The 24,358-nt window shown below is 44.2% G+C and overlaps 1 protein-coding gene across 2 annotated transcripts in view; it reads left to right on the top strand.

Annotated features, from left to right (window-relative positions):
• Positions 1–24,358, top strand: part of KIAA1755 (KIAA1755 ortholog) — a 696,136-nt gene that overhangs the window by 496,142 nt on the left and 175,636 nt on the right. For both annotated transcript variants that reach the window (XM_086932242.1, XM_086932241.1), the window contains exons 11-13: positions 819–957; positions 9,533–9,655; positions 10,355–10,546. In XM_086932242.1, the coding sequence (XP_086788368.1) occupies positions 819–957; positions 9,533–9,655; positions 10,355–10,546 (454 nt within the window). The remainder of the gene's footprint in view (positions 1–818; positions 958–9,532; positions 9,656–10,354; positions 10,547–24,358) is intronic.

Genomic DNA, 24,358 nt, shown 5'->3' with positions numbered 1-24,358 from the left:
TTATTAAATGTTCGATATTTCAATTAACCTATATTATGTACTTCGATATTTTGACTATTTATATTTTAAAATTCCATATTACATTACTTACCTTCAAAACGATATTGTTGATGTCTATATTCTTTCCATTCGATATTCTCTCCAGCCTATATTTTGTACTCGATATTATGTCCACTCGATATTTGCTAGTCGATATTTTGTTTGTTTACCGGAGGGTATGTCACTTGGTCATACTGAGATCTTGTAAAAATAGCTTGGAACAGGGAATGTGGTAAGCAGCCTTTGCCTAATGGGAAAGGGTATGAGTGTATAGCTGTGCCTTATTCCTTGTGCCTTGTTCTTTTTAAAGCATGTAACAAGGATACAGAAAATCGAAGAAATACAAAAAGGAAAATAATCTCTACTGGGGCTACTGAAATATATTTACAGAGGTGCTGTAATTGAGTTATCTGGACAAAACCCTTCCACGTGGGCACTCTAGAAGGGCTCTCCTTATTAAATCATCAGGCGCAGGAGTAATCAATTGAAACATTGTATTTGATCATATCCAACTATATGGAACCATTTGCAGATCAGTAGAGGAACTGTCCCAAAAGTGTCAGTCCTGACTTCACTGCTTGTTTACATTCCCTTTGAATGAGAAAATAAAGCAATTCTCTTGTATGGAGGAACACCGCATTGATATTTTTGCACTCCATATTTCTGGTACTACGGGCATCTGTAACTTTTGGATCCAGAATCATGAAAAATGCTCTAAGGAACGGGTAATTAATGTGGAAACTGTGTCTCACACCCTTAATCATTTTTTTTCTCGGTAGGGATGCTGTGGAATCAGCCGTCACCCTATACAACCATGTTGAGGAGCTGGTACACACTCTGGTAACAAAATCAAACAGGAGCCTGGAGTTATTGGAGTCTCTGCTGAAGATGAGGAACCTGGAGTTGGAGTTCAGCACGGTAAGGAAGGGTGATCTGCTTCCACCAGTCTCTTAAGAAATCCAATAGTTACATACACTTGCTGGGTGCTATGTTCACACTATTGGGCACGAGGCATATAAATCAGTATGGTTTTGTAAAAAAATGTTTGTACACATTTGTCGATCATATCCGATGTGTTACATTTATCTCCCACAGAAATCATTTGATTTCTTTGTAAGTAAAAGTTTGAAGCATGAATTTGTTACAGATTCACATGTTGTTCATCCTCCCACCTTCTTGCGTTACATTATAATTTTTATGTAATTTTCTTGTATGTAATAACGTAACTCCACTAGTACTTCACAACAAACTAGGTAAAGAACACAATAACAACAGTGAATGCGACAGAGGAAAAGGTTGGTCATCTTCAGGACCCCTCAGAAAGGTTAAGGGAAGAGATGCTGCTAAAAACACCAAAGTGAGTAATGTAGAACTCATTGTTAGGATTCTTACATGACGGTAAAAGGTTGGGCGCAGGTAGATTTCTTCCTGAACAGAATACAGAAATTCTGTATCTCAGCTTTAAAGTAGTGCTGTCGGAAAACCTACATTCATGCTAACATTTCACTGTAATCTGAGTTGTAATTGTCGACCTTTCATCATATGCATTCAAAATAACTCAGCGGGATAATGCACCTGCTGGAGATATCTGTGGTCAATCTGCTAACTCTGCATTTAAAAAACAACAACTCTGCAGGAATGCAACCTTGCATCCTACTTGGGCAGATACAAATTGTAGGAAAGTCCCCTTTTTTGGATGGTCACAACCCCCCACACTTTTTGCATAGGTGCTGTGGTAAATGACCTGAAAGGGCACTGGGACCTTCTAACCAGGCCCCAGTGCCAGTGTTCTTTCCCTTAAAAGGAAATGTGAATTGGTGCAACCAATTGACAAGATGCTTTAACCCACTTTGTACGTCCCCAGTATATGGTTCCAGTGATACCCAGAGCAAGGCTGTTAAAGGTGTCACCACGGCTGCAGCACTAATTGTGCCACCCTGAGTGACTCTAGAGGATGAAGAAAAAAGCCCTGGGCAGGGAAGGTCATACCTCTGCCCTCCCAGGAGGGCTAGTGAATTGCACATCAGGTCAGTGAGGTTCAAAGGCTAACACTGTGTCTGACATGCAAGAGAGTAGTCCCCCAGGCGAGAACAAAGACCCCCCTGGCCTCAAACACTCGTGTTTGCATGCAGGTGGGAAAATTAGTTGGTCAGGAGGCGTACCTCCCAAAAGGCTAGCAAAACCTCTAGAATGGGCTACCTGGGCTGTGCAGTCGAGTCCCAAAAATAGTGGGCTCTGGGTAGAAAAGTGACTTACATCCACTGGATGTAGTCACTTCAGGGGTGGATTAGCTGTAGGACTAGTAGCCCATTGGCTACTAGCCCTCACACCCCTAACCACCCTTAAGTCCTGGATTTAAGGGACACCCCTGAAGTCAGAACTCTGAATCTGCTCTGAAGAAGAAAAGGACAAAGAACACACCTGTGTCAGCACAAGGCAGGACTCCACAAAGAAGAGGCATGAAGTACTGCACCTTTGGCAGCCCCCTGCACCCGCAGAACTATGACTCGTCCCTAACCAGAGACTGGTTTCAAAAGGAAGGCAAACCCTTTTCGACCCAAATACTTCATCAGGACTCCCTAGGGCTAGGAGATACTAGTCCCCTGAATTCGGCAGGCATAAACCGTACTTCCATGATCGAAGAAGGACTGTCTGCATTTGCTTTGGTCAATGTTTGTTGGTGGCCTTGCTGACTACTGATTACTTTACTTAATGCTCCAAGATGAGGGAATCCCTTGCTCCATCAACCTTCTCCTTCGGTGGCACAGTTGTTGAGTTCTTGCACCCCAAACCTGTGTGTGTTGGAATGCCAGGTGAAGTCAGCTCCACATGTTCCGTTCAGAACCAGGGATAGCCAGGTACACCCACTTACCCATCCCTATTTAGCTTCACCCTAGGTGCCAGCATGGATGCTACAAGGAAAGGTAACACATTAGCTTCCTTTCACTGGCCTTGTGTCCAGCAAGTCAAAACTACACCCAGCTGCTATGACCGACGTCATATTGGACACGTTAATGAGGGAGCTTACTGCTATTAAGTCAACTATAGACTGGATGTGCAAAGACACCAAATCGATGACTGCTGAGCTCAAATTCTTGGGAAGTGATTTAGGCACCTTTCATACACAACTGGATTGCTTGGACCATAGAGTGGAGGCCACAGAGAACTGATTGACTACATTGGAACCCAGCCACAATATTTATGGTGAGGCCTGGCACCTACGCTGGTATAGATCGAGGATCGTAGGCAGGGGAACAAAGTTCACTTTCTCAGGGTGTCAAAACGGGCTTATGGTAAGGATTTAGACAATTTTATAGCCACCTTCCTCCCAGAGCTCAGAGACCGTGGTTCGCATCCTGGCTCCAATTTGATAGGGCCCATAGTATACATAAAACATGCCGCGGATTAGCCCTAGGCCAATCATTGCGTGCTTTCGATATCACCAGAAGGCCCATCAACTCATCATGGCCACGAAGCTCCACACAGGACCCTTCTTTAAAGATACCAGTATTTATATTATGGTCAACTTTTGTCATGATACTGTGGTGCAGCAGAAAAGGTTTCTGGCACTGCGACTGACACTCCCGAAGCTGGGCATTTGCTATGGCCTTCTCGAGCCTGCTACCATGTTGCTTACCATTGAAGGCAGGATAGGGAATTTGAGCCCCTGTATGACCTCTACATCTTTTTGGCGTCCTTGAACACAGTGGCCATGGACATGTCACTGACAGCGGATGGAAAAACTGTCTGGTTGGTTGCGGACTGGCCACTCATCCAGATCTGAGGCATGTAGACACCTCTCATGAGCACCGAAAATTCAACATTTTCCGATGCTCTACTTGGTTCAATCTGCCTATCATTCTTTGATAATTGACTGTGCCTGCAGGTACATTTTATGTGCAGTCCTGGGCTGGATATCTGTCCTGTGCTTGCCACATGGAGGGAGCCTCAGGTCTAGTGGCTGCTTCAATACACTTACCTTCTTTGTGTGACTTTGCCGTCCTCTTTGGGACATTTACCTCCCAGGGTTTGCCTGGACTGTGTATTGGTTATGATAGTTTGTAGGAGTGCTGGGTGGTATGTGGGATGGGAGGTATACTCGCATGTGCAAAGTAGTTTTTTTGTGCATTGTTTGCAGACTGTAGGGACACTAACTACTCTCCCTACGCACCAAACGGATATCCCTTTTCTATATTGTATTGTTTTCTATCGTGCCTCCAGTACAGCATTCTGCACGATTGTCATTCCAACACCACTTACTTCTTTGAGCACAATTGTGACCCACTCCGCTATGTACAAGCCCACCACTGCACCAGTTTCCCTGCACCATCCACACATTTCCACGCACAACGTTGAACCTCTGTTCAATTTCAAAGCAGTGACTTTCACTTTGGGAGCAGTGTTTTACCCCTGTCCAACTTATAACTACTGTAAATGATAAAAAATGACCCAGGAGCCCACAGATGGCCCAGATACTTTTGCATTTTATCCCTCAATATCAATCGCCTAATTCATTGTATGAGACAAAAAAGACTCTTACATATATTGCTTCAAAAACCCCTGACATAGCTTTACTGCAGGAAGCTAATTTATCAAGCCCAGTGTCGGATAAGCTGAAGAGATATTGGGTAGGTAGAATCATAAGCAGTGGTCTCATCAGGGATACCCTTACAACACCTACCTTGCCTGTGACTTCCTCATCCTAGAAGAAGTGTGGCATTGCCAATCCCATAGACAAATCCTTTCCCACATACCGTACAAAAAACGCAAACAGAACCACTTGACCTATGTTTTCTTGAAACTGAAGAAACTGAAATGGACTGTGATAGTAGGATCCGTCTATGGCCCTAATCAGGACAGGGTCCATTTCCTCTTCTCCCTGTTCTGTCTGAATTTAGTAATATCAAGATGATAGTGAGTAGGAATTGGAACTTGGTATAAGACCCCTTCCTGGATTGGTCAGGACCCCCGAATAAGGTCAACACTCGAGACTGAGGGCTATTGATAGTTGTTATCCAGGATCATGGTCTGAAAGGCCCCTGGCATCTACACAGCTGCAAGACAGAACATATACTCTTCTTTGCTTTGTGCATGAGAACTGCTCATGGATCAGTTACTTCCTGGTGAGCCACTCCACGTTGTACCATAATGGGGTATGCGGTTGAGAACCACTCTTCAGTGGTCCTGGATTTAGGACATATTTCGCCCACGTCCAAATGTTGGAGAATGAACATGTCTCATTACAGATTGCAGCAAGACAAACGGAAGCTCACAACACACCTCTGCCCCTACTTGGTGGTCAGTGAACCCTTAGTTTCTTCGTCTTATTTTCTCTGGGCCGCACACAAAGCCACTTTAAAGGGAGACCCTATAAGGGACTCTGCCACTCGGAAGCATGAGACTGGGAAGAAACTTACACCAATTAACTGGACTGGACTAAAAGTGAGGGGCCCTTGAGGGCCTAGACCTATGGGCGGTGACTTCACCTGGAAGATCTCTGCATTGATATGCCTTGATGTCCTGGTCAGCAAAGGCCTGGAGCATATGGTGGTGGATGATTTGCAACCCTTGATGACGAAGATGAAGCATAACTTTCTCCGCTGGTTTACACCTTTCATCCTGGTGCAGGATACAGATTGAGAAGATGGTGATGGCACCCAGATTTAATTATGTTCTGGGTCTTCTGCCGCATGAGTTCCACAAGGGCTTGCTCTGCACCCTGAACAAATGCATTAAAATGTTATCCGGGTGGGACAGGATCTCTGCCTCAAGCCATCAAGACTACATGCAGCTACTAGATCCAGGGGGCTATAGATACTGGACATGCATCTGTCCTATCTTGTACACCATTTATAACAATTGGTCTGCTTTTTGGTGCCCAGTGATGAGCTACCTATGTGGGTGGCCCTGGAACCTGGAACCTGGGCCTGGGAATACTGTATGATACTAGTGGTTTGCAGTCCTCTTTCTGTTCCTCTACCATTAAAGCAATGTGGTCACTGTGGAGAGATTCTCATACACAACTGAGACTGGACAGCTGCCCCCATAAAAATGCACTGCTCTGGTCCAAAGGGAGTATTAACAGAGGATATGAAATGGTTAGGTGGCAATTGTAGGAGGAGAGAGGGATTCAAATGATTGGTGACCTTCTCACTGTGGATACCTTTTGGTCCTTCGAGATGCTTAGGTCGGACTTTGCGCTGCCTCACTCACAGCTATGGAAGTACTGCCATTTGCAGCACTCTCTGAGAGGTAAACAGAGAAGGGATCCCATCCTTCTTCCTGAGTCGCCCCTCCTCGGCTAAGTGAGAAAATGGGGCACCTCAAGGACATGGTTTCCGATCAGTACCATAGTACATATCTAGAGATCTAAATATACTTACAGGAACTGTTAGATGTTTCCTACTTGGAAGAGAGTTAGGTAGAGCTCATGTTAATCATGGCTGCACCCTTCAGGAAGCCCAGTTGAAGTGCTCCTGTTTTAAGGTTCTCAACCATGGGAAATGGTCCCGCATAACCTATTTAGGTCTAGATTGCTTCTCAGTGATGCACACTGGAGGTGTGTCAGAGAGGGTTGTGACATTTACCATATATAATGGTCTTGTCCACGTCTGGGTCCCTACTGGTGGGATATATGGCATATTGCCATGCCACAAGCCTTGTCCACTTTGTGGCTCAGCCAAGCTCGCAATTCTGCATGGCTTCTTGGACATCTAGGACACCACCTCACTTTGGCGTAGATGGATGTTGATGGCCCTCGTGGCAAAGATTTGTACATCAAGGCATTGGTGTTCGCTGTCCACACCAACGTACTGAGAGTGGCTGACTGACCTTTATATGTTGATCACTTACAAAAGGCGTTTATATAAGATCCAAGACCAAATGCATGTGTTTGACAATGCGTGGGGCCCTCTTATGCATCTGCAAAAAGGGAGCCTTGGGTGGAGCACTCCCCCTTTTGTTGCACTCACACACCTTAGATCTCGGGCATAGTAAGGAAGGACTCCACTGATCGGCTGGATATGCGATTTGGGTGGGACAGGGACAATTGTGGCATGCAACCGTGATCTCTCTCATGCATGTTCAGGAGGAGGTTCAGGATTAGAGTGAGCAGGACACAGGTGTTCTAACTGTTAAGGCAGAATTTATTTACCTATGTCTGTCGTAGGTGGAGGGTGGGCATGCATCACACTCAGTGGAAGGGTTAAATAGGTGTGTGGTGGGTGATTTGATTCAGTTTATGGCACTGTGATTTCGTAAATCTTCTGTTTTTCAATGCTGTAATGCTGTTTCTAAGGGGGTTATGCACTCACTTTGTTCTGGCCTGCACAAGGAACTTGCAGGAGGCATGACAATTTGTGGTGCATAAATCCGGCCCATGGAACCTTTTTTTGCCCCTTTTCTTTTTTTTCCCTTTTGATTCTTCTAGCCCTTAATTATGCCTTAATCTGTCCGATCTTGTTGTCCTTTCTTCTGTATATGCTTTCCTGTGGTCCTTGCAGTGGGACTGTTTGTATTGAAATGCAAAGCCAATAAAGAAATGTGTAATAAAAGAGAGACTATTGACTCTCAGGTTTGGCCCTTGAGACAGGTTGTAGCTGATTGACCCTGACTTTCTTAAGGGAAGCGGGAAGCTTGTGTCTGCTGTTATAACAACTGATATTTACAGATGTATGGCATTGAAGGTCTGTGGTAGACAACATTTTGTTCATTGAGTGTCACAGAAAATCACACTTATTGTAACAGGGTGACGGGGTTAACACACTCTAGTGCAGGTAGAGTCAGCTGTAAAGATGCCAAACCAAGATATGAGATTATTGTAAGTTTCCCTAAACCAGCCTACTTGGCTTAAGGCTTTCCAGGTGTCTAGTATCCAGAAGTCAATGATAGCAGAAGAAATGTTACAAGGTAAAACACATGAAAAAAGTATGAACTACAAAATTGTTTTCTGTAACACTATCTGATCATCTAATGTTAACATTTGTCTGTGTAGCAAATCCTTCAGGGATATTAACAGACCCTAGCACTTTATGAGTCTTGCCGGGAGGTAATGTTGCATCCCATGTTCCTGGTAGATTTCTATAAAGATGGTGCTCAGCTGCTTTGTACTCATTTGGGCCTCCCTCCATGTCCTAAGGTTACTACTGAGATACTGAACTGTATTGTCAGCAGGCACCTATTAGGTATTTTCATGAAGCCCTCACCCACCAACCTAGTTGGTGGCATGCTTCATCATCGGGCCCACCCAGTGACACCTAATGTGTCTTGGGTGTGCTTCGACGCCTGATTACAGCGGAGCAGGTATTTTACTGAGAGTGCAGTGTGGTGATATGTGAAGTGAAGTTAAAACTGCTATACAGTGGTCCCAGTACCCGAGGGTAAATTACATTTTAATAACTGGGCCTCCCTCCGTTAGCGGTTAAAAACAAGGCTGGTGGATGTTGTGGTGGTAAAATTAAGACCTCCTACATCCGGTTGTGGGCGACATGTTTCAGCCAGTGCCTTTAGTAATGCTGGCTTTCCTCAGGACCGTAAATAGTTCAGGTGCAGGTTTAAAAACAATTAAGTGAGTGTAATGAGACTATGTGTCGCACTCACTAAGGTGCTATAAGTGTGAGAGGGGGATTCCCTCACCAAGCATACGCCAACGATTTGCCGCTAATGCTCCCTGGAGTGATTCGGCAGAGGGGTTTGACCCGGATTATCGGTCAAAGCCTGCGGGGTACCTGTTGTGCCATCATCAACTTTCAGTAAAATACCTGCTCCACTATAATCAGGCATCGAAGCACACCCGGGACACAGTAGGTGTCACTGGGTGGGCCCGATGATGAAGCATGCCACAAACTAGGTTGGTGGGTGAGGGCTTCATGAAAAAACCTAATTGGTGCCTGCTGACAATACAGTTCAGAGTCTTATAAAACGGTCACACACAGTAAGTCCTTGTTGATTACATATAAATCCCTGGGGATACGGACTAGATTTCTAGTCCTCTCTCTCTTACTTGATATGCCAATACTACTGAGATACAGCATTTCCATCAAGTACTACCCTGAGCCATAGTGATCTTTGTATCTTGGGACACTAGTGGAGATGTGCCCACTAACAAAGGTTCTTTCTGATGGTCATTATTATGTGAACAGGTATTACTTTTAGGGAGAATAATTCACTTGTTTGAGTTCTTAGTGGCTATTATCTATGGGTCTGTAGTCACTATCCCAGCCCAAGTAATGCCTGGCCACCAGCTAAGCCCCAATAAATGCTGAGGATGATAAAGTGTTGTCCCCGAAAGGACCTTGCCTCTATAACCTCAATCTCACAATAAAAGCAAGCCAGGAAGGGAGGAAGGTCTTCTTTCTAATAGAGAAACATGACCCTATGGGAAGACAACACATCTGCTTTATGCTTAGACCTGTCACTCAGATCCGCAGTCTTCTGGTGAAAATAATGTCACAGTTATTTCACTGCATTGTGTCTCTCATACTTCCTTTCACAGCTGAGCACTTGGATCGATGGAGAAGGAGGAGGACAGCTACGTGAGTTCAGTACTGTGGAGTGGTCTTTGGAGAACATAGAGCGATCCCATCGTAGATTCCAGGAGTTCTTCCTTCAGGCATCAGTAGGTCAAAGAGATGACATATTCTTGGTGGAATAGCATGTGCTTGGAGTATGAATTAAAAATCTCAAATTCACGTCAAGAGTCCACTCAAGATTCAAAAGCTAAGTTTAAAATATATCAGGTATTCTGCGGTCAGTGTTGAAGAGCCTGTAGGATTCTAATATCACATTTAAGACAGATGCTCTTGATCAAACAGCTAGTGTAGGTACATTCTTATATTTTAGAACAATCACAATTCCAAGTTTAGAGTGTATCTTTTACTTGCATACCCCTCCTTGAATCTCTCTATATCGCTGTCATCTACTTCATATTTTTCTTCTTTTCTCTCACGTTTTCTTTTCTCTCATTTTCCCCAATCTTTTTCACCTTCCATCTCTCTTTGTTTGGGCTCTGCTTCTATTTCCGGCCTCATTTTTTAGTTGTTTGCTCCCTTTAACACACAGTCTTCTCCAGCTCACATTCATTTTTTCTGGGATTCCGCCCTACCCGCAGATCCTTTATTCCCTTTGTCTACCCTTTGGCTCATCTCTTTAACCTTGGACAATGGTCGAATTGCTCAGGATAGCATGTTCCTGATAACTCTCTCAAACTATTAGATTTACCGGGATTTGCTGCAGAATTGTGTTAAATATCTTTGTGTACTACTACAGATGTATATACATTCTGTGTTCCATTTTTCTCTGTTCCTTTCCCTTTTAGGCACACTACAATCATGGCCTTTCACTTTGTGATGAAGCAAATAAGTTCAAAGGGTCAACACTGTCGGAGATGGAAGATTTCAAATCTTTGCGAAGCTCATTTCAGGCTAAGCTCTCTACCTTCTACGTGGGCGCAGAGAGACAGAGGGATGAGCTGACTGCCATGCTGAATCTCTATAGGTTTTGTGACAAGGTAAGCTATCTCCAGCCAATAGCAGAAAAGGGCAGACGTCAGCACTGAACCAAGACTTACCTAGCTGAAATGATCAGGGCCTTGTGTGTCGTTTGGACTACCACTGATGTCCTTTATCATACTCTAGAGTTTTAGCCATTTGTGACTTGAAATATGCAAAAAGTGTAATTTTCAATACAATTTGAAAATTCAAAAAGTCTTCTTAAATATCACAAGGTTTTGCTTGTCAACTTTGTGACCTTATTTGAATTAGTCTGAACAACAAACTAAATGCAATTTTGCACATAAAGTGGTCTCTTAGCACACCTGTGGTGTTTTTGAAAGTACAATGCACCAACTTAGTTACAATTCGGAAACTCCATTGAGGACACAACCCTTACAATTTGAACATTAAATAGCCATGGTTGCCTCTTTTACTGATCACAATTGCCACAAATTATATAATTTGTTCCCCCATATATCACTCATCTGCAGAGATTTGAAACCATTGCAACCGTATTAGGATTGTGCTTTGCTGAACATACACAGGAATTGCCCATTAAAATGCATTGGGGAAAATGGGTCTTCCATTGGGATTTTTTTAACCAGTCAAGTTTATCTTTTCAAAAGTCTAAACAAATATGTATCTTTCTAGTACTCTTAAAAGTTGATACTAATGTGTGAACTGCTGTATAAGAGTATTTGTATGGGTGGTCAACACTATATCAAAACTCTATTATCGGTCGATGACCCTTCTTTAAACCATGGAAAGTCATTGTTTCCCAGTAAACATAAAAAACGGAACACCTTTTTGGTACATTTGTTTGCTAAAACAGCAAAGAAATATTTTGGGTGACACCCAAAAGTGGAACAATCGACATACATTCTCCATGGGCTGTTGTGACCAACAGGGCAAGACTAAAACATTTTGTTGTGCCATCAAGTACAGTAGGGACATTTTTCCGATGGTCGAGGACTGGGAAACAGAAAATGGACTGAATTGGGAAATTAGGGATAATTGACACTGAAAACAGCAGGGATTGATATAAAAATATTACTGCATGTTATGATTTTATACACTCACCCTGTACTAAAATGTGCAAACTACTGCACATTTACCTAATGACCCTGAAGGAGACGGAATAATTGTTCTCTTGTTTAATCTTTGTCTGGACAGATTTTGATGTCATTATACAGTTATTGCATTTTTAAGCAGAATATCACAAAATAAATTGTCTTTAAGATTTATCAGAGCCATCTCAAAAGTGGGCTTGTGACTCACTTTGAATCACAGTTACGAAGGTTCTTCTAAGGTATGTCCCCTTCTACTTACGATTCTCACTGAGAAGTGTCAATGAATTTTGACTCAAATTGGGGTCGCAAACTTTGAAAGACTACAGACACCTCAAATGAGGTGGTAACAGATTCACATCGGGGAAGTTGTCCAGGATGATAGCTTTTTCTTTGGGAATTGTCTCAAAGTGGTTTGGGGGGGAGCAGGCAGTGGTCCAGAGGACCGCTCACTGTTCCCTAGTCCTCCAATGTCTATCCTAATGGAAAATATTTTTAAAAGCAGCATCTTTCCTTTAAGGAACTTGGGCTGCTTTAGAAAGGCTTCAAGTTTGGAAATACAAATGCTGGGATGGTGGATTGCAGTTATTGCATGCTACCCCTACTCTGTAGTATTCCAGGAGGTTGTAAATTATGCCCTGTCTCATTAATATTCATTAGGCAGTTCATTCCGCGATCCCCTCTGAATAAGCATTTTGCGATATGCACTTTTACTACATTGCGTGGATTTCAGAAGTACAGATAGGTCGCAAAAATCGGTGTGCAGTTTGCACACACTGTTTGCTCTCTGTCTGTATGTACAACTGACCCCTAGTTCTTGCTCTGTTGGGCCAGTATTTTCTCCATACATTGTGATAAGTGAAGAATGAAGATTTGGATAGGAACCTTGTGTTCTGATCCATATTGATTTCCTTTGAACTTCTCCAAGGAATTTAGTTTCATATCTCGGTCTTTCTTCTCAGCATTACTGTGTCACTGGCATTCCATTACACCTGCCCGGCCATTCGTTCAGCTGTTGGCCTCGGATTTCCACCCTAGGGCCTTCATCTAGCCATCTGTCACCTCAGCCATGGTGCAATAAAGCCTTTTCATTACATCCCATCTCTTCCTTCAGCTCTAGGATTTCATATAACTCTCAGATATAACTGCCATGGGTGATCATCCACTTTTCACCGATTTCACAGTTTATAACTCTATCTCACAATTTACGCAGTACACTGCAGAAAACACATTTGAACTGATGTGCAGTAGCAGGTCAAGGGACCACAATTTCCCAGGTTTGTCTGACTGCTTCTCAGCTGCTTAACTGATTCACGGTTTATTGTTGTTTATCCTATGAGAGAACGAAAAATGGAGCCCATGACCAAATTAGTCAGAGTAGAGGGAGGATACGAGGGAGATGCTGTGAAGCAATGCCTCTAGTATCAGCCTCAAAACATGCCCAGCACAGTGGGCGACTGTCTGACTGTCTACTGCTGACTCAGAGACTGCACCTGTCTGTGTCTGAACGTGACCTCAGTTCCTTGAGGAATGGAGAGGCGTTCTTATAGCTATGAGGACCGATGCAACAACTTCATAGATCTATGTTTAACCCCATGGTGACAGGTCGAATCACTGCAGGTATATTCCCTAGGTCAATAAAAAAGAGGACAGTTGAGTTACTTAACAATAAACATGTACTATTCTGCAGACTTTTTAAAGGACCTATTAGGGAGCCTACATTTGTCAAGTTGCATATTTTGAAACAAAAAAGATCAGAAAAATTCAGGTGAATGCAGTGCACTGTTTGAAGTTTAATCCATGTTTAAAATGAATATATGATTATACCACGATTTCAATTACCACGCATGGCTTTACCACGCGAATTTTACATCGCAAGTGGCTTTACCACGCTGGTATTTACAACGTAGGATTTTACTACACGTAGAAACGTCTTACCTGCACGTCTTTCTCTACGAGCCCTTACTTCCATCCTCCATGGAAACAAGCGTCAAAACACGTATACCAAAATAAAAAAAGGACTGCTTTTTTGACGTACACGGCACGTCTTTGGGGGAGGCTCTTTCCTTTTTCTTCTAAAATTATGTTCGTTTTTTTTTAAAGTAACCTGCTTGTTATTTTTTTAAGGGGGAGACCCCCCCAGCCCCCCTCCGAGCCCCCCCCCCTCTGCCCCCCTAAGCCCACGCAGTACGACTTGAAGGAATACCACGTCTCCCCCCCAGCCCATGGTAAAGACGTCGTGGAAGGCACCCTCGTTTTAAAGACGTTTGCGTGGTAAGTGTCACGGGGTAAACGTTAGTAGTGGTAATGCCTTCGTGGTAAATGATGTTTCCCGTTTAAAATAAGCCTGTTACAATAAACATACTGATTACATTTCTGGGCGATAAACAATCCCAAGCTCACGCAAGGTTGCAATCACATTATCCTATTTAAATATTTAACCAATATACAATGTTCTTTCACACCACACCTGCAAATTTTCACATACAGTTACTCGTACTCACCCTAACACTATCCACTTGCAATAAGACATACACCGTCTAAAACCATAACTCAGTCAGTCAAATAACTTTATTCGGTTTAAATAAACCATAAAAGTAAGACATTCGTACACAATATATACTAATATTTATTGTCAAGTTAATACAATAAAATGTTCTCTTCCAGGGGATCCTCATCAATAGTCATAAGCATTAGAATATACCCGCCCATGCGCGGGACCCCGGAAACACTATTATATATGTGCCCCACATATTTATATCCATATATATATATATATATATATATTCACTGAAAAAACCATAGGTTTCACACCAGTTATAGTTAGGAATTAGCATTTAAAAAACCTATTAAATTCACTGAAAAAACCATAGGTTTCACACCAGTTATAGTTACCTGGAAATTTTACTGACATAAAACCATTGAAATTACACGTTATAGTTAGTTGGACTCACTATAACTTGCGCGTGCAATGCACTGCTGATGACGTCACATATTACATCACTCATGACATGGTCAGTGACATCACTCATGACATCACTGATGAGACCATCCAGTGAATGTGTGTATTTTTAAAAAATAAATATGTGTTATATATGTATATGTAAAAGTTGCTTGAAGAATAAATGTTTTAATAAGAGTTTACATGGATGTTTTTTTTTAAAAAAAATTGATTGGTTAACTGGCTTATTAAGTGTATCTTAGTGAATACATCTATTAACAAGTAATGTTTAAATATTTAAATATATGTATTTGTGTTTCACTTTGTGTATAAGTGGCTGCATGGGTTGGTGATTAGCTACATGTGTGTGTATATGGGTTATTAGATGTTTGTTTTAATATCATTATGAGTGTCTATATGGTTTGGTGGGGGTATTCCTTAGCACATAGATGCATGAGTGACTGACTCTCTGCTTGTATGTGTTTTGAAGACAGCATATGTGCAGGACTGCATGAGTGGATGAGTGTGTATATGTGTGTGTTAGTGAGTGAATGACTGTCTCACTAGAGTCTTTATCAGTAACTACATATGAGTTAATCTACTATATGTGAATATTGATGTATATAAGTGAGTATATGTGAGAGTGAGGGATTGTAAGAGTTCCTGTTTAAATAAGTATGTTTTTCTCTAAATGATTGTTTAAGAGAGTAAGTATGTGTAAGTTTCCTTAGAAGTAAGGTGGTAGTGTGTGTATAGCTGTGTATGCAAATAAATGGATGTTCAATAGTTTATTTGCATGTGTGAGTATGTGTGAGAGTATCTTTTGGATGACTGTCGGTGTGTAACAGGATGTATAGGTGTATCACTACATATGATGAGTGAGTATATGTATGAGTAACTATATAGAACTGTTGGTCAATGAGTGGATGTGTATATAGATGGTGGAATTATTGAATTGGTTGTTGTAACTGGTATGGGTATCTCCATTTTTTAAAAAATGTTTCTATTTTGGAATATGTGTTTCCAGGGTTACATTACAGTGAAAGGAGGTCTGTCACTCTGTCACAAGGATGGTCTCATCAGTGATGTCATGAGTGATGTCACTGACCATGTCATGAGTGATGTAATATGTGACGTCATCAGCAGTGCATTGCACGGGCAAGTTATAGTGAGTCCAACTAACTATAACGTGTCATTTTAATGGTTTTATGTCAGTAAAATTTCCAGGTTACTATAACTGGTGTGAAACCTATGGTTTTTTCAGTGAATTTAATAGGTTTTTTAAATGCTAATTCCTAACTATAACTGGTGTGAAACCTATGGTTTTTTCAGTGAATTTCAATGGTTTTTTAATAGCAAATATTTATAGGTATAAAAAGTGTAAAATTTTAAAACGAATTTTATATTGTATAAATATGGTAATTTATTTATTTTTTAAAATTTTTGACCCCGAAGCGCTCCCGGGGCGCGTACCGGTGAACGCACCGGTAAGCGCAATGTTACGGCGCGCCCCGGGGCGCGTACCGGTGAGCGTCCGGATAGCGCTATTGCCGCGAACGAAAACCACATTGTGACGTATCGCGTAGCCGCCACGCCACGCCTTGCGTCATAAGACACGTATCGCGTAGCCGCGAGATGCGTCTTATGACGCACCGCGTAAGCGGCCGAGCGTATACGATCGCGCAACGTAAGCGCCCCGACGCGCTTAAGCTACGCGCCCCGGGACGCACCCAAGAGCGCGTAGCGTAAGCGCGTCAAGCCATGTGACTTTAAAATAACACTTTTCATTGGTTCAGAAGTTTTTTTTTTCAAAATTTTGAGAAACCCACCCATTTCTCTCACTATTGATTTGCACTTGGAGAGAGCAAGAGGTGTTCTGTGTATTTTCTTCTCATAATTTTCCTGATCTACAGCAATGGCTGCAAGGGAGTCATCCAGCAGTGATTCAGATGCTTTTTTGCCTGAGGACCCTCCTCTCCAGAAAAAAAAGAACCACTTCATCTGGAAATTTTATGACATCCCTGAAGGACAAAAAAAAGTTAATGCTGGTAAAGTAAGCTGCAAAATATGTGGCAGTATTTTATCCAGAGGCAATCCTCAAAAAAAATATAGCTTTGGAAATGCCAATTTAATTAGGAAGACACCCAAATAACTATTCCAGGGAGAGTGTCAGGGAGCTGGCACGGAATTTACCAAGAGATGGCGGCAGCAACTCCACTGGTGGAGCAACACCTTCAGGAACAACACGTGAAAGAATGGTCCCTAACGTACAGCCGATCTTTGCAGGCATTAAATTTCTATGCGTGGACTGTGACAAACTGCTCTGTTATGGGGAGCAGAGCGTTGAACTCATTGCTATAAAGAGACAGGAACACCGCTGCTCTCCCAGACCCTACATTTTCTCATTTTTTTGCTCCTGTTGAGCAGTTTTTGAATACCTGTTTTTGTTTTTCCCCTGAAAAAAATCCAAAAAAAATATAAAGTCGTTTTAAAAAGTATAAAAAAATATAAAACAACAAAAACAAAAAAAAGTTCTTTTCAGAACTACCTCCAATTTATAAAAAAATGCAATTTTTTTTTTAAAAAGTGTCATTCTTTTTTCTCCATGGTACGCTCCCCGGTACGCGTACCGGGCGCTCCCCCCGCGAAAATCGAAAATTTTTATTTGTCCTACGGGACCCTTTTTTTGCCCCCACATCAAACCTAGGGGGTCAGGGGGGGGGGTGTACCCTGCCCCCTTTTGCTCATTTCCCCCTTTGATTTTTGCCACCTCTTGTGTCTCAATCCTACCGAGACACAAGATGGTGGCCGCTCCGGACTGTTTTGAATGTTTACAGACACCCGTGAGCCAATCAGCTTTCCGTGCGCAAGTCGCGTGGCGCGCCCGGTGCGCTCCCTGGTGCGCCTACCGGGGCGCGCCTATAGATATATATATTTTTTTAAACCTAAATTACTCAAAATCCATTGGAGCACATATCTTGAGACATAGCAAAGGCACATCGGGCTACCAGTCCCTACAATTTTGCAAAATTTGGTGGAAATCCATTCAGCCGTTCGGGCTAAAAGTGAGGTCGACCGCCCTATGGAAATTAACATGGGGAAAACGCGTTTTGGGACCCCCTTTTTATCTCGGCCCCCGCTTGACGCATCCCCCCCAAACTTTTAGGGAAGGACCGGAGCTCGACGAGGCCATTTTGAGAAAATTTTCAGGCAGATTCGTCAACCGGCGCCAAAGTTATTCCAAATAGAATTTTGAGATTTAACATTGAAAAAAATCCTAACTATAACTACCTACTGGCGACCGCCAGTAGGTAATATATGTATATATATATATATATATATATATATATATATATATATATATATATATATATATATATATATATACATAAGCAACTGCAGCCTAATAAACACCAGAGCTGAATCATGCTGTAAGGAATTTCCACCATCACATAAAAACATGTGTTAGAAATAGGAAAAACAACAACAAAAATTGTTTAGAAACTGTTTTAATACTCAGCAAACAGTAGAAATTCTCATAAATAACTGAAAGCATAGAAAGCTCCCAGTAGAAATTCTCATAAATAACTGAAAGCATAGAAAGCTCCCAGGCTGCATTGCAAATACCCAGTCTAAAAAGACTGAAAAGCTAACCTGTAGCTGCATAGCAATAAACTGACACTATGCCTTTAAGGCACTCCTGACCCCCAGCTTCCCATCATGCCTCAGGGGTGACAGTTAGGTCAGTTATTCTTTCCGGCTCCTTCAGGAAGGATCCTGGCAACACAGCTCCACTTTTTTCTGACTTTTGTCAGAAAATCTCTTCACTTTTCACAACTTTTATTCCTTACTTCGACGTTTTTCATCTTTTGAAGTAAGAGGCTGTCTTTTTCTGACAGGTTTGGGCATTTTTAACAGCTTAAAATGCCATCTCTTTTTTACTCTTGCCCTTCTTGTGGTAAAAAGGTGGCCAAAACAGACTCTCATGAAATCTGTATTCTTTGTCTACCTGAGGATCATGAACCTAAGACCTGCCCTCACTGCCAAAACCTGTCCAGAAGAACCTTGAAGGACAGGGAAATAATTTGCCTGTATGGCCTTGCAGATAAGTCATCTAGAAGAAGGTCTCCGGTGAGAAAGGGCTCCAAGAGGTCTAGAACACCATCTAGAAGCAAGACCTCGCGTCCTTCTACTTCAGCGTCGGGCTCGGTGCTGAGAAAAGATCTACCGGTGGGTCATTTATCCAAGAAAAACCTTTGACAACAGGCTCACCGTCGAGAAAAGGTACATCGTCGACGTCGAAGATTCGGGATCCTCCGCCCTCGTCAGCCTGCCGACGATCGGTGTCAAGGAACAAGACCTCTCCGCAATGGTCAACCCGGCGACGATCGGCGTCGAGGAACAGAGACCCTCCGCCGTCGTCAACCCGGCGACGATCGGTGTCTAGGAGTGTCACCCCTCCGCCATCGTCAACCTGGTGACGATCGGCGTCGAGGGGAAAAACCCCTCCGCCGTCGTCAACTCAGCGACGATCGGCGTCGAGGAGGGAAGACCCTCCGTCGTCATCGGCACGACGTTTGGCGTCGAGGGCAGGCTCACTTCTGTCATCGCAGTCCCATCAGCGATCGACGGCGAGAGCTAAGAGTCCTCCGCCGTCGTCAACTCAGCGACGACTGGCGTTGAGGATGAGGTCTCCGTCGACGTCTCAATGGCGTTCGGCGTTGAGAGCGAAAAATACCCCTCCGCCGTCGTCTCGCAGACCTTCGACGTCGAGATTGGACACTGCTCCACCGTCGTCTAGACGACGCTCGGCTTCGAGAGAGAGACCCTCCGTCGTCGGCTTCACACCGCCGTTCGACGTCGAGGCAGCATTCTTCACCTGCTTCTCATCGGCACCGGTCGCCGTCAAGATGGTTTTCGACGTCGAGCAGACGGGAGGTCCAACCAGCGAAAAGTCAGGAGCCAAGATCGACGTCTGGAATGCGGGCTGGTTTGACGTCGAGAGCACGCTCGACGTCGAGGTAGGCCTCAGTGAGGTCTAGAGATGGATCAGTGGTCCTTTTGACGGAGTCAGCCTCGCGCCATTCGTCCTCTCACTCTTCCAGGCGGGCTTCTTCGAGATCAGCCACTCCGGAAGATGCAAGCCATGTACACAAGTCTCCTTCAAGACAAAAGGAGGCTCCTTCTGCTGTTCAGTTGTCCCCAAGAAGGCAGCTGGCCTTACGCCACTGGCAGGATTCAGGGGCGACAAGGCGAATGAAGGAGTATGCCAGTCCGGTTCATAGATCTCCTCTTCAGAGACTGGTGGATGAGGTGGACAGAGTGAGCTCTCCCAGGCATAGGCACGAGAGGTCCCCTGAGGGAAGGCACTATAGATCGCGTTCCCCTAGGCAAGAGGAACGCGCAGTCAGATCACGAGAAAGGAGGCGCGGTGCTCATTGTCGAAGTAGAAGAACACCATCTACTTCCTCGGCTTCCTCTACCCGTTCCTCCAAGAGGGATTATTCCCCTACGCTGTCGGACAGCCCTATTTCCGGGGCCTCTCCAATAGATGACATTAATACATACCATGAGGTTCTGCAGAGAGGTGAGGTTCTGTAATTCTCGAGACTGACTCCATTTTATATTGTGCCACCATTTTGTGTTGCCCTCACGTGGGCCTGTGAAGGTAGCCTGGCAAACAAAGTGGCCTGGCCTTCTTAGTCCATGTATACATTAACTAAGGTTTCTTTTTGACTCTGAAATGAACTGTAAGAAACTGACCTCTTCACCTGAAACTGACCTCGCAAAGCCAATTTCCCTGATCGATCTTTGCCTGAGATTGCCAATCAATGTTCAGGACATCGTTAACTTTTAGTTTCCTTGCACATGCCTTATCTTGTTTATCATCTGTTACTGTTTCTTTTTTATGTTTCTTCATTACATGGGTTATGCTTTCAATTATAGGTTTGTTCGGCTTTTGGAGATTGAATTTGGGACATTCCTAATGATTAACTTTTGGGTAGGGATACTGTACATGTAATCATGCCATGCCCTGCAGTGCCATCTAAATCAGATTAACCTTTGTGAACTATGTAATTATAATGTTTTGCCGATATCCTGCTAAAACCCCAAAGGATACTCACCTGCTGACCCTCCAGATTTTCCATTTGTTTAGGAATGTAATAAAAAGTTAACTGATACAACTCCCTTACATGCCTGGGGCAGGATAAAGAGTATATAATATGTGAAGTGAGACCGTTCGGGCAGACTGCCTCATTCAATTGCTACGGCTTCAGTGTGACGTAGTCTCACTCATTTGAGTTTAATAAAGATGTTATTTTATATTCCAGCTTCTGTGTCAACTTCTTTGTATTAGTGGAACCCCTGAGAAGTGGATTTTTGATTTCTACGGAGGTGCTCAGAAACTCAACATTGAGATGTCTGTTCCGCAGGTCACAACAACAGTGATTTTCGAGACACTTCATAAGAAGACTGCATCTCGACCATTGCTTCCATTGGTTCCTGGAATCCTTGACCCTGTCATGGACACATTCCTATCTCCAGCAACAATTAAGGTGGTGCTGGCTCGCATCCAAAAGAAATACAAGCCAGCTACCTCGGATCCGGTCTTCGTTAAGACGGACCCTCCTGCAAACTCCGTCATCGTAGCAGCAACACAGAAGACACATGCTGTAACGGCTACTTCTTCTGTTCCACCGGATAAAGAGAGCAGGTCCCAGGACTTGTGGGGTTGCAGGGCCTGCACTTCTGCTGCTGCCACCCTTAAGGTCTCCAGCGCGGCTGCATTGTTAGGCCGTTATGACAGAGCTCTATGGGACTCTTTGGAGCGATTCAAGACCAAGCTCCAAAGGAATACCACAAAGACTTTGACGAAATAGTCACCGAGGGATCTTTGGTGGCGAATCAAATGATTAGCACAGAGGCAGATTGTGCTGTGCTATCAGCACACTCTTACGCGCATGGAATATGCGCCAGAAGATCATCCTGGTTGAGATTGACAGGACTAAAACCAGATGCGCAGCAGAGGATCTTAAACCTCCCATTCTCTGGCTCTTCTCTCTTCGACACACTCGCAGATGAAGAGATGAATAGAATGAAGACCGAGTTGGACACCCTCAAGGCAGTTGGGTTGGAGAAAAAGAAAGAATTGAAATGCCGCTACAAATCCAACCAGCGCAAGAGACCTCAACAGAGGGTTCAAACCCCTCAGTGGTCCCAGAACAAGAACCAGGGGAATTCCCAGTTTCAGGGAAGAAAGTCCAACAAAGGTAGAGGTGGTCACCAACAGCAGTCCTCTACCACAGCGAGAGCGGGAGGGAAGTCATGAGCAGTGGCTTCCTCTGCCGCAGTTGCCCACTCCAGTGGGAAGAAGTGCTTCACAACATCTGGCAGAGTGGGACAGCATCACGAAAGATCGCTGGGTGCTGAATATACTGCGAATGGATACACGCTACATTTCTGTGCGCTTCCAAAGGACATACCACTGAAAAAGTCTCGTCCTCACCAGTTAAAGCTGCTTCGAAAAGAGGTGAAGGCTCTTCTTCAAAAGCAAGCTGTAGAAGAGGTTCCCCTCTCTCAGAGAGGAAGAGAGGTTTACTCCAGGTACTTTCTTGTCCCCAAAAAAGATCAGGAGCACAAGTTTCGACCTATCCTGGACCTTCGACTTCTGAACAAGATCATAGTGAAGGAGAAGTTTCACATGTTGGCCCTTCACCAAATATGTCCACATCTGCAAATAGGAGATTGGATGTGTTCGGTGGACCTCCAAGATGCGTACTACCATATTCCTATTGCAAAACGTCATCGCAAGTACCTACGGTTTGGGGTCGGCCACAAGCATTACTAGTACAAAGTCCTGCCCTTTGGACTCAAGCCGGCTCCGCGAGTCTTCACCAAATGTATGGCAGTGGTGGCAGCTTTTCTACACAGAAAGGGTCTCTTGGTCTATCCATACTTGGACAACTGGCTGCTAAAAGGTCCATCCCCTCTGCAAGTGAGACACGACTTTCAGATCTGTCTGCAACAGTTACACGATCTCGGCCTCCATATCAACATGGAGAAGTCAGTACAGCAGCCCACCCAGACCATCCACTACCTCGGCTCCATTCTGGACACAAGCTTGGGAAGAGCGTTTCCTTCGGAGGAGAGACTGTCTTCAATGAGACAGATGTACAAGCTTCTACTCCAGGTGCAGAATCCGACAGTCCGGAAGGTTGCATCCCTGCTAGGATCCATGGCGTCCTGCATCTTTCTCATTCCCAACGCCAGGCTGAGGATGCGCCCTTTGCAGCAGACTCTGGAGGACCAGTGGGATCAGTCAACAGGTCACTGGGAAGATTAGATATGTCTCTCCCAAGCGGCGAGATCCTCCCTCAAATGGTGGACTCCGCTTCGGAATCTGATGGTGGGAGTCCCTTTTCACCAGCCACTTCCAGTGCAATCAGTGGTGACAGACGCGTCTCTGCAAGGCTGGGGGCACACATGGGGTGCCTTCAGATACAAGGACGTTGGTCCGCAAGGGAACAAGCCTACCACATCAATATGCTGGAGCTGCGAGCAGTTCACCTTGCTCTGAAAGCTTTCCTACCTGCAATCAAATCCAATTCGGTCCTGGTCCAGACAGACAACAGGACCACCATGTTCTACCTAAACAAACAGGGTAGAACTCGGTCACTTCCTCTCTCCCTGGAGTCGCAGGCGATCTGGCACTGGCTTCCCGCCCGGAACTTCTCGGTGGTGGCAGTGCATCTTCCAGGAGAGCTAAATGTCAAAGCAGACGCACTCAGCAGGCACTTCGAAGATCAGCCAGACTGGGTGCTAAACGACGAGGTGGTGGCGGACCTTTTCCATCGTTGGGGTCGTCCGGAAATAGACTTATTCGCAGACGACGAAAACAAAAAATGCCACGCCTTCGCGTCCAGATTCCACTGTCCAGGGACAAGGGGGAATGCGCTTTTGATGGATTGGTCAGAGACATTTGCCCACGCCTTTCCTCCTCTGCCCCTGATCCCGAAGGTGGTGTCCAAGCTCATCAGATCCAACATGAAGATGATTCTGGTAGCGCCAGACTGGCCTCTGCAGTGGTGGTACCCACACCTTCTTCATCTGTCGGTACTTCCACACAGAAGACTACCTTGCAGACTGGACCTGCTGACCAAGATGGGCGGGAGGATTCTTCATCCCAACCTTCCCTCACTGAACTTGACAGCATGGCTCCTGAGGTCCTGCAATACGGACATTTGAAACTGCCTCCTGATTGCATGCACATTTTAAAAGAAGCTAAAAGACCCTCCACAAGCGTGTCATACTCGTTTAAGTGGAAGAGGTTTTTTCTTTGGTGTAGAGAACATCACCTTGATCCTACGAAGGGGCAGGAGGATGTCATTCTCCCTTACCTTCTGTACTTAGCAAGATCTGGGTTAAAGTATGCTTCTATTAGGGTGCATTTGTGAGTCATTACGGCGTACAGGAAGTCACCTAGCCAGCCCTCTTTTTTCCAAATACAGGTGGTCAAGGACTTCTTACAGGGGTTGAAGAAGGTTTATCGCCCTGTTCGAAACCCTTCTCCTCCGTGGGAGTTGAACCTGGTGTTATCTAAATTGATGGGCCCACCTTTTGAGCCAATCCACAGAGCTTCCTTGCAGCATTTGTCTTGGAAGACCGCTTTTCTGGTAGCCATTACATCAGCCAGCAGAGTAAGCGAGATCCAAACGCTGTGTACTAAAGAGCCTTACACTGTTTTCCACCAAAACAGAGTAGTCTTGAGGGCGCATCCGTCTTTTCTCCCTAAGGTGGTATCTGATTTTCATATTAATCAG

The sequence above is a fragment of the Lissotriton vulgaris genome, chromosome 7, assembly GCF_964263255.1.
Source record: "Lissotriton vulgaris chromosome 7, aLisVul1.2, whole genome shotgun sequence".
In the NCBI taxonomy this organism is placed as follows: Eukaryota; Metazoa; Chordata; class Amphibia; order Caudata; family Salamandridae; genus Lissotriton; species Lissotriton vulgaris.
The sequence above is the reverse complement of the archived record's forward strand: the minus strand, read 5'-3'. Positions and strand labels throughout refer to the sequence as shown.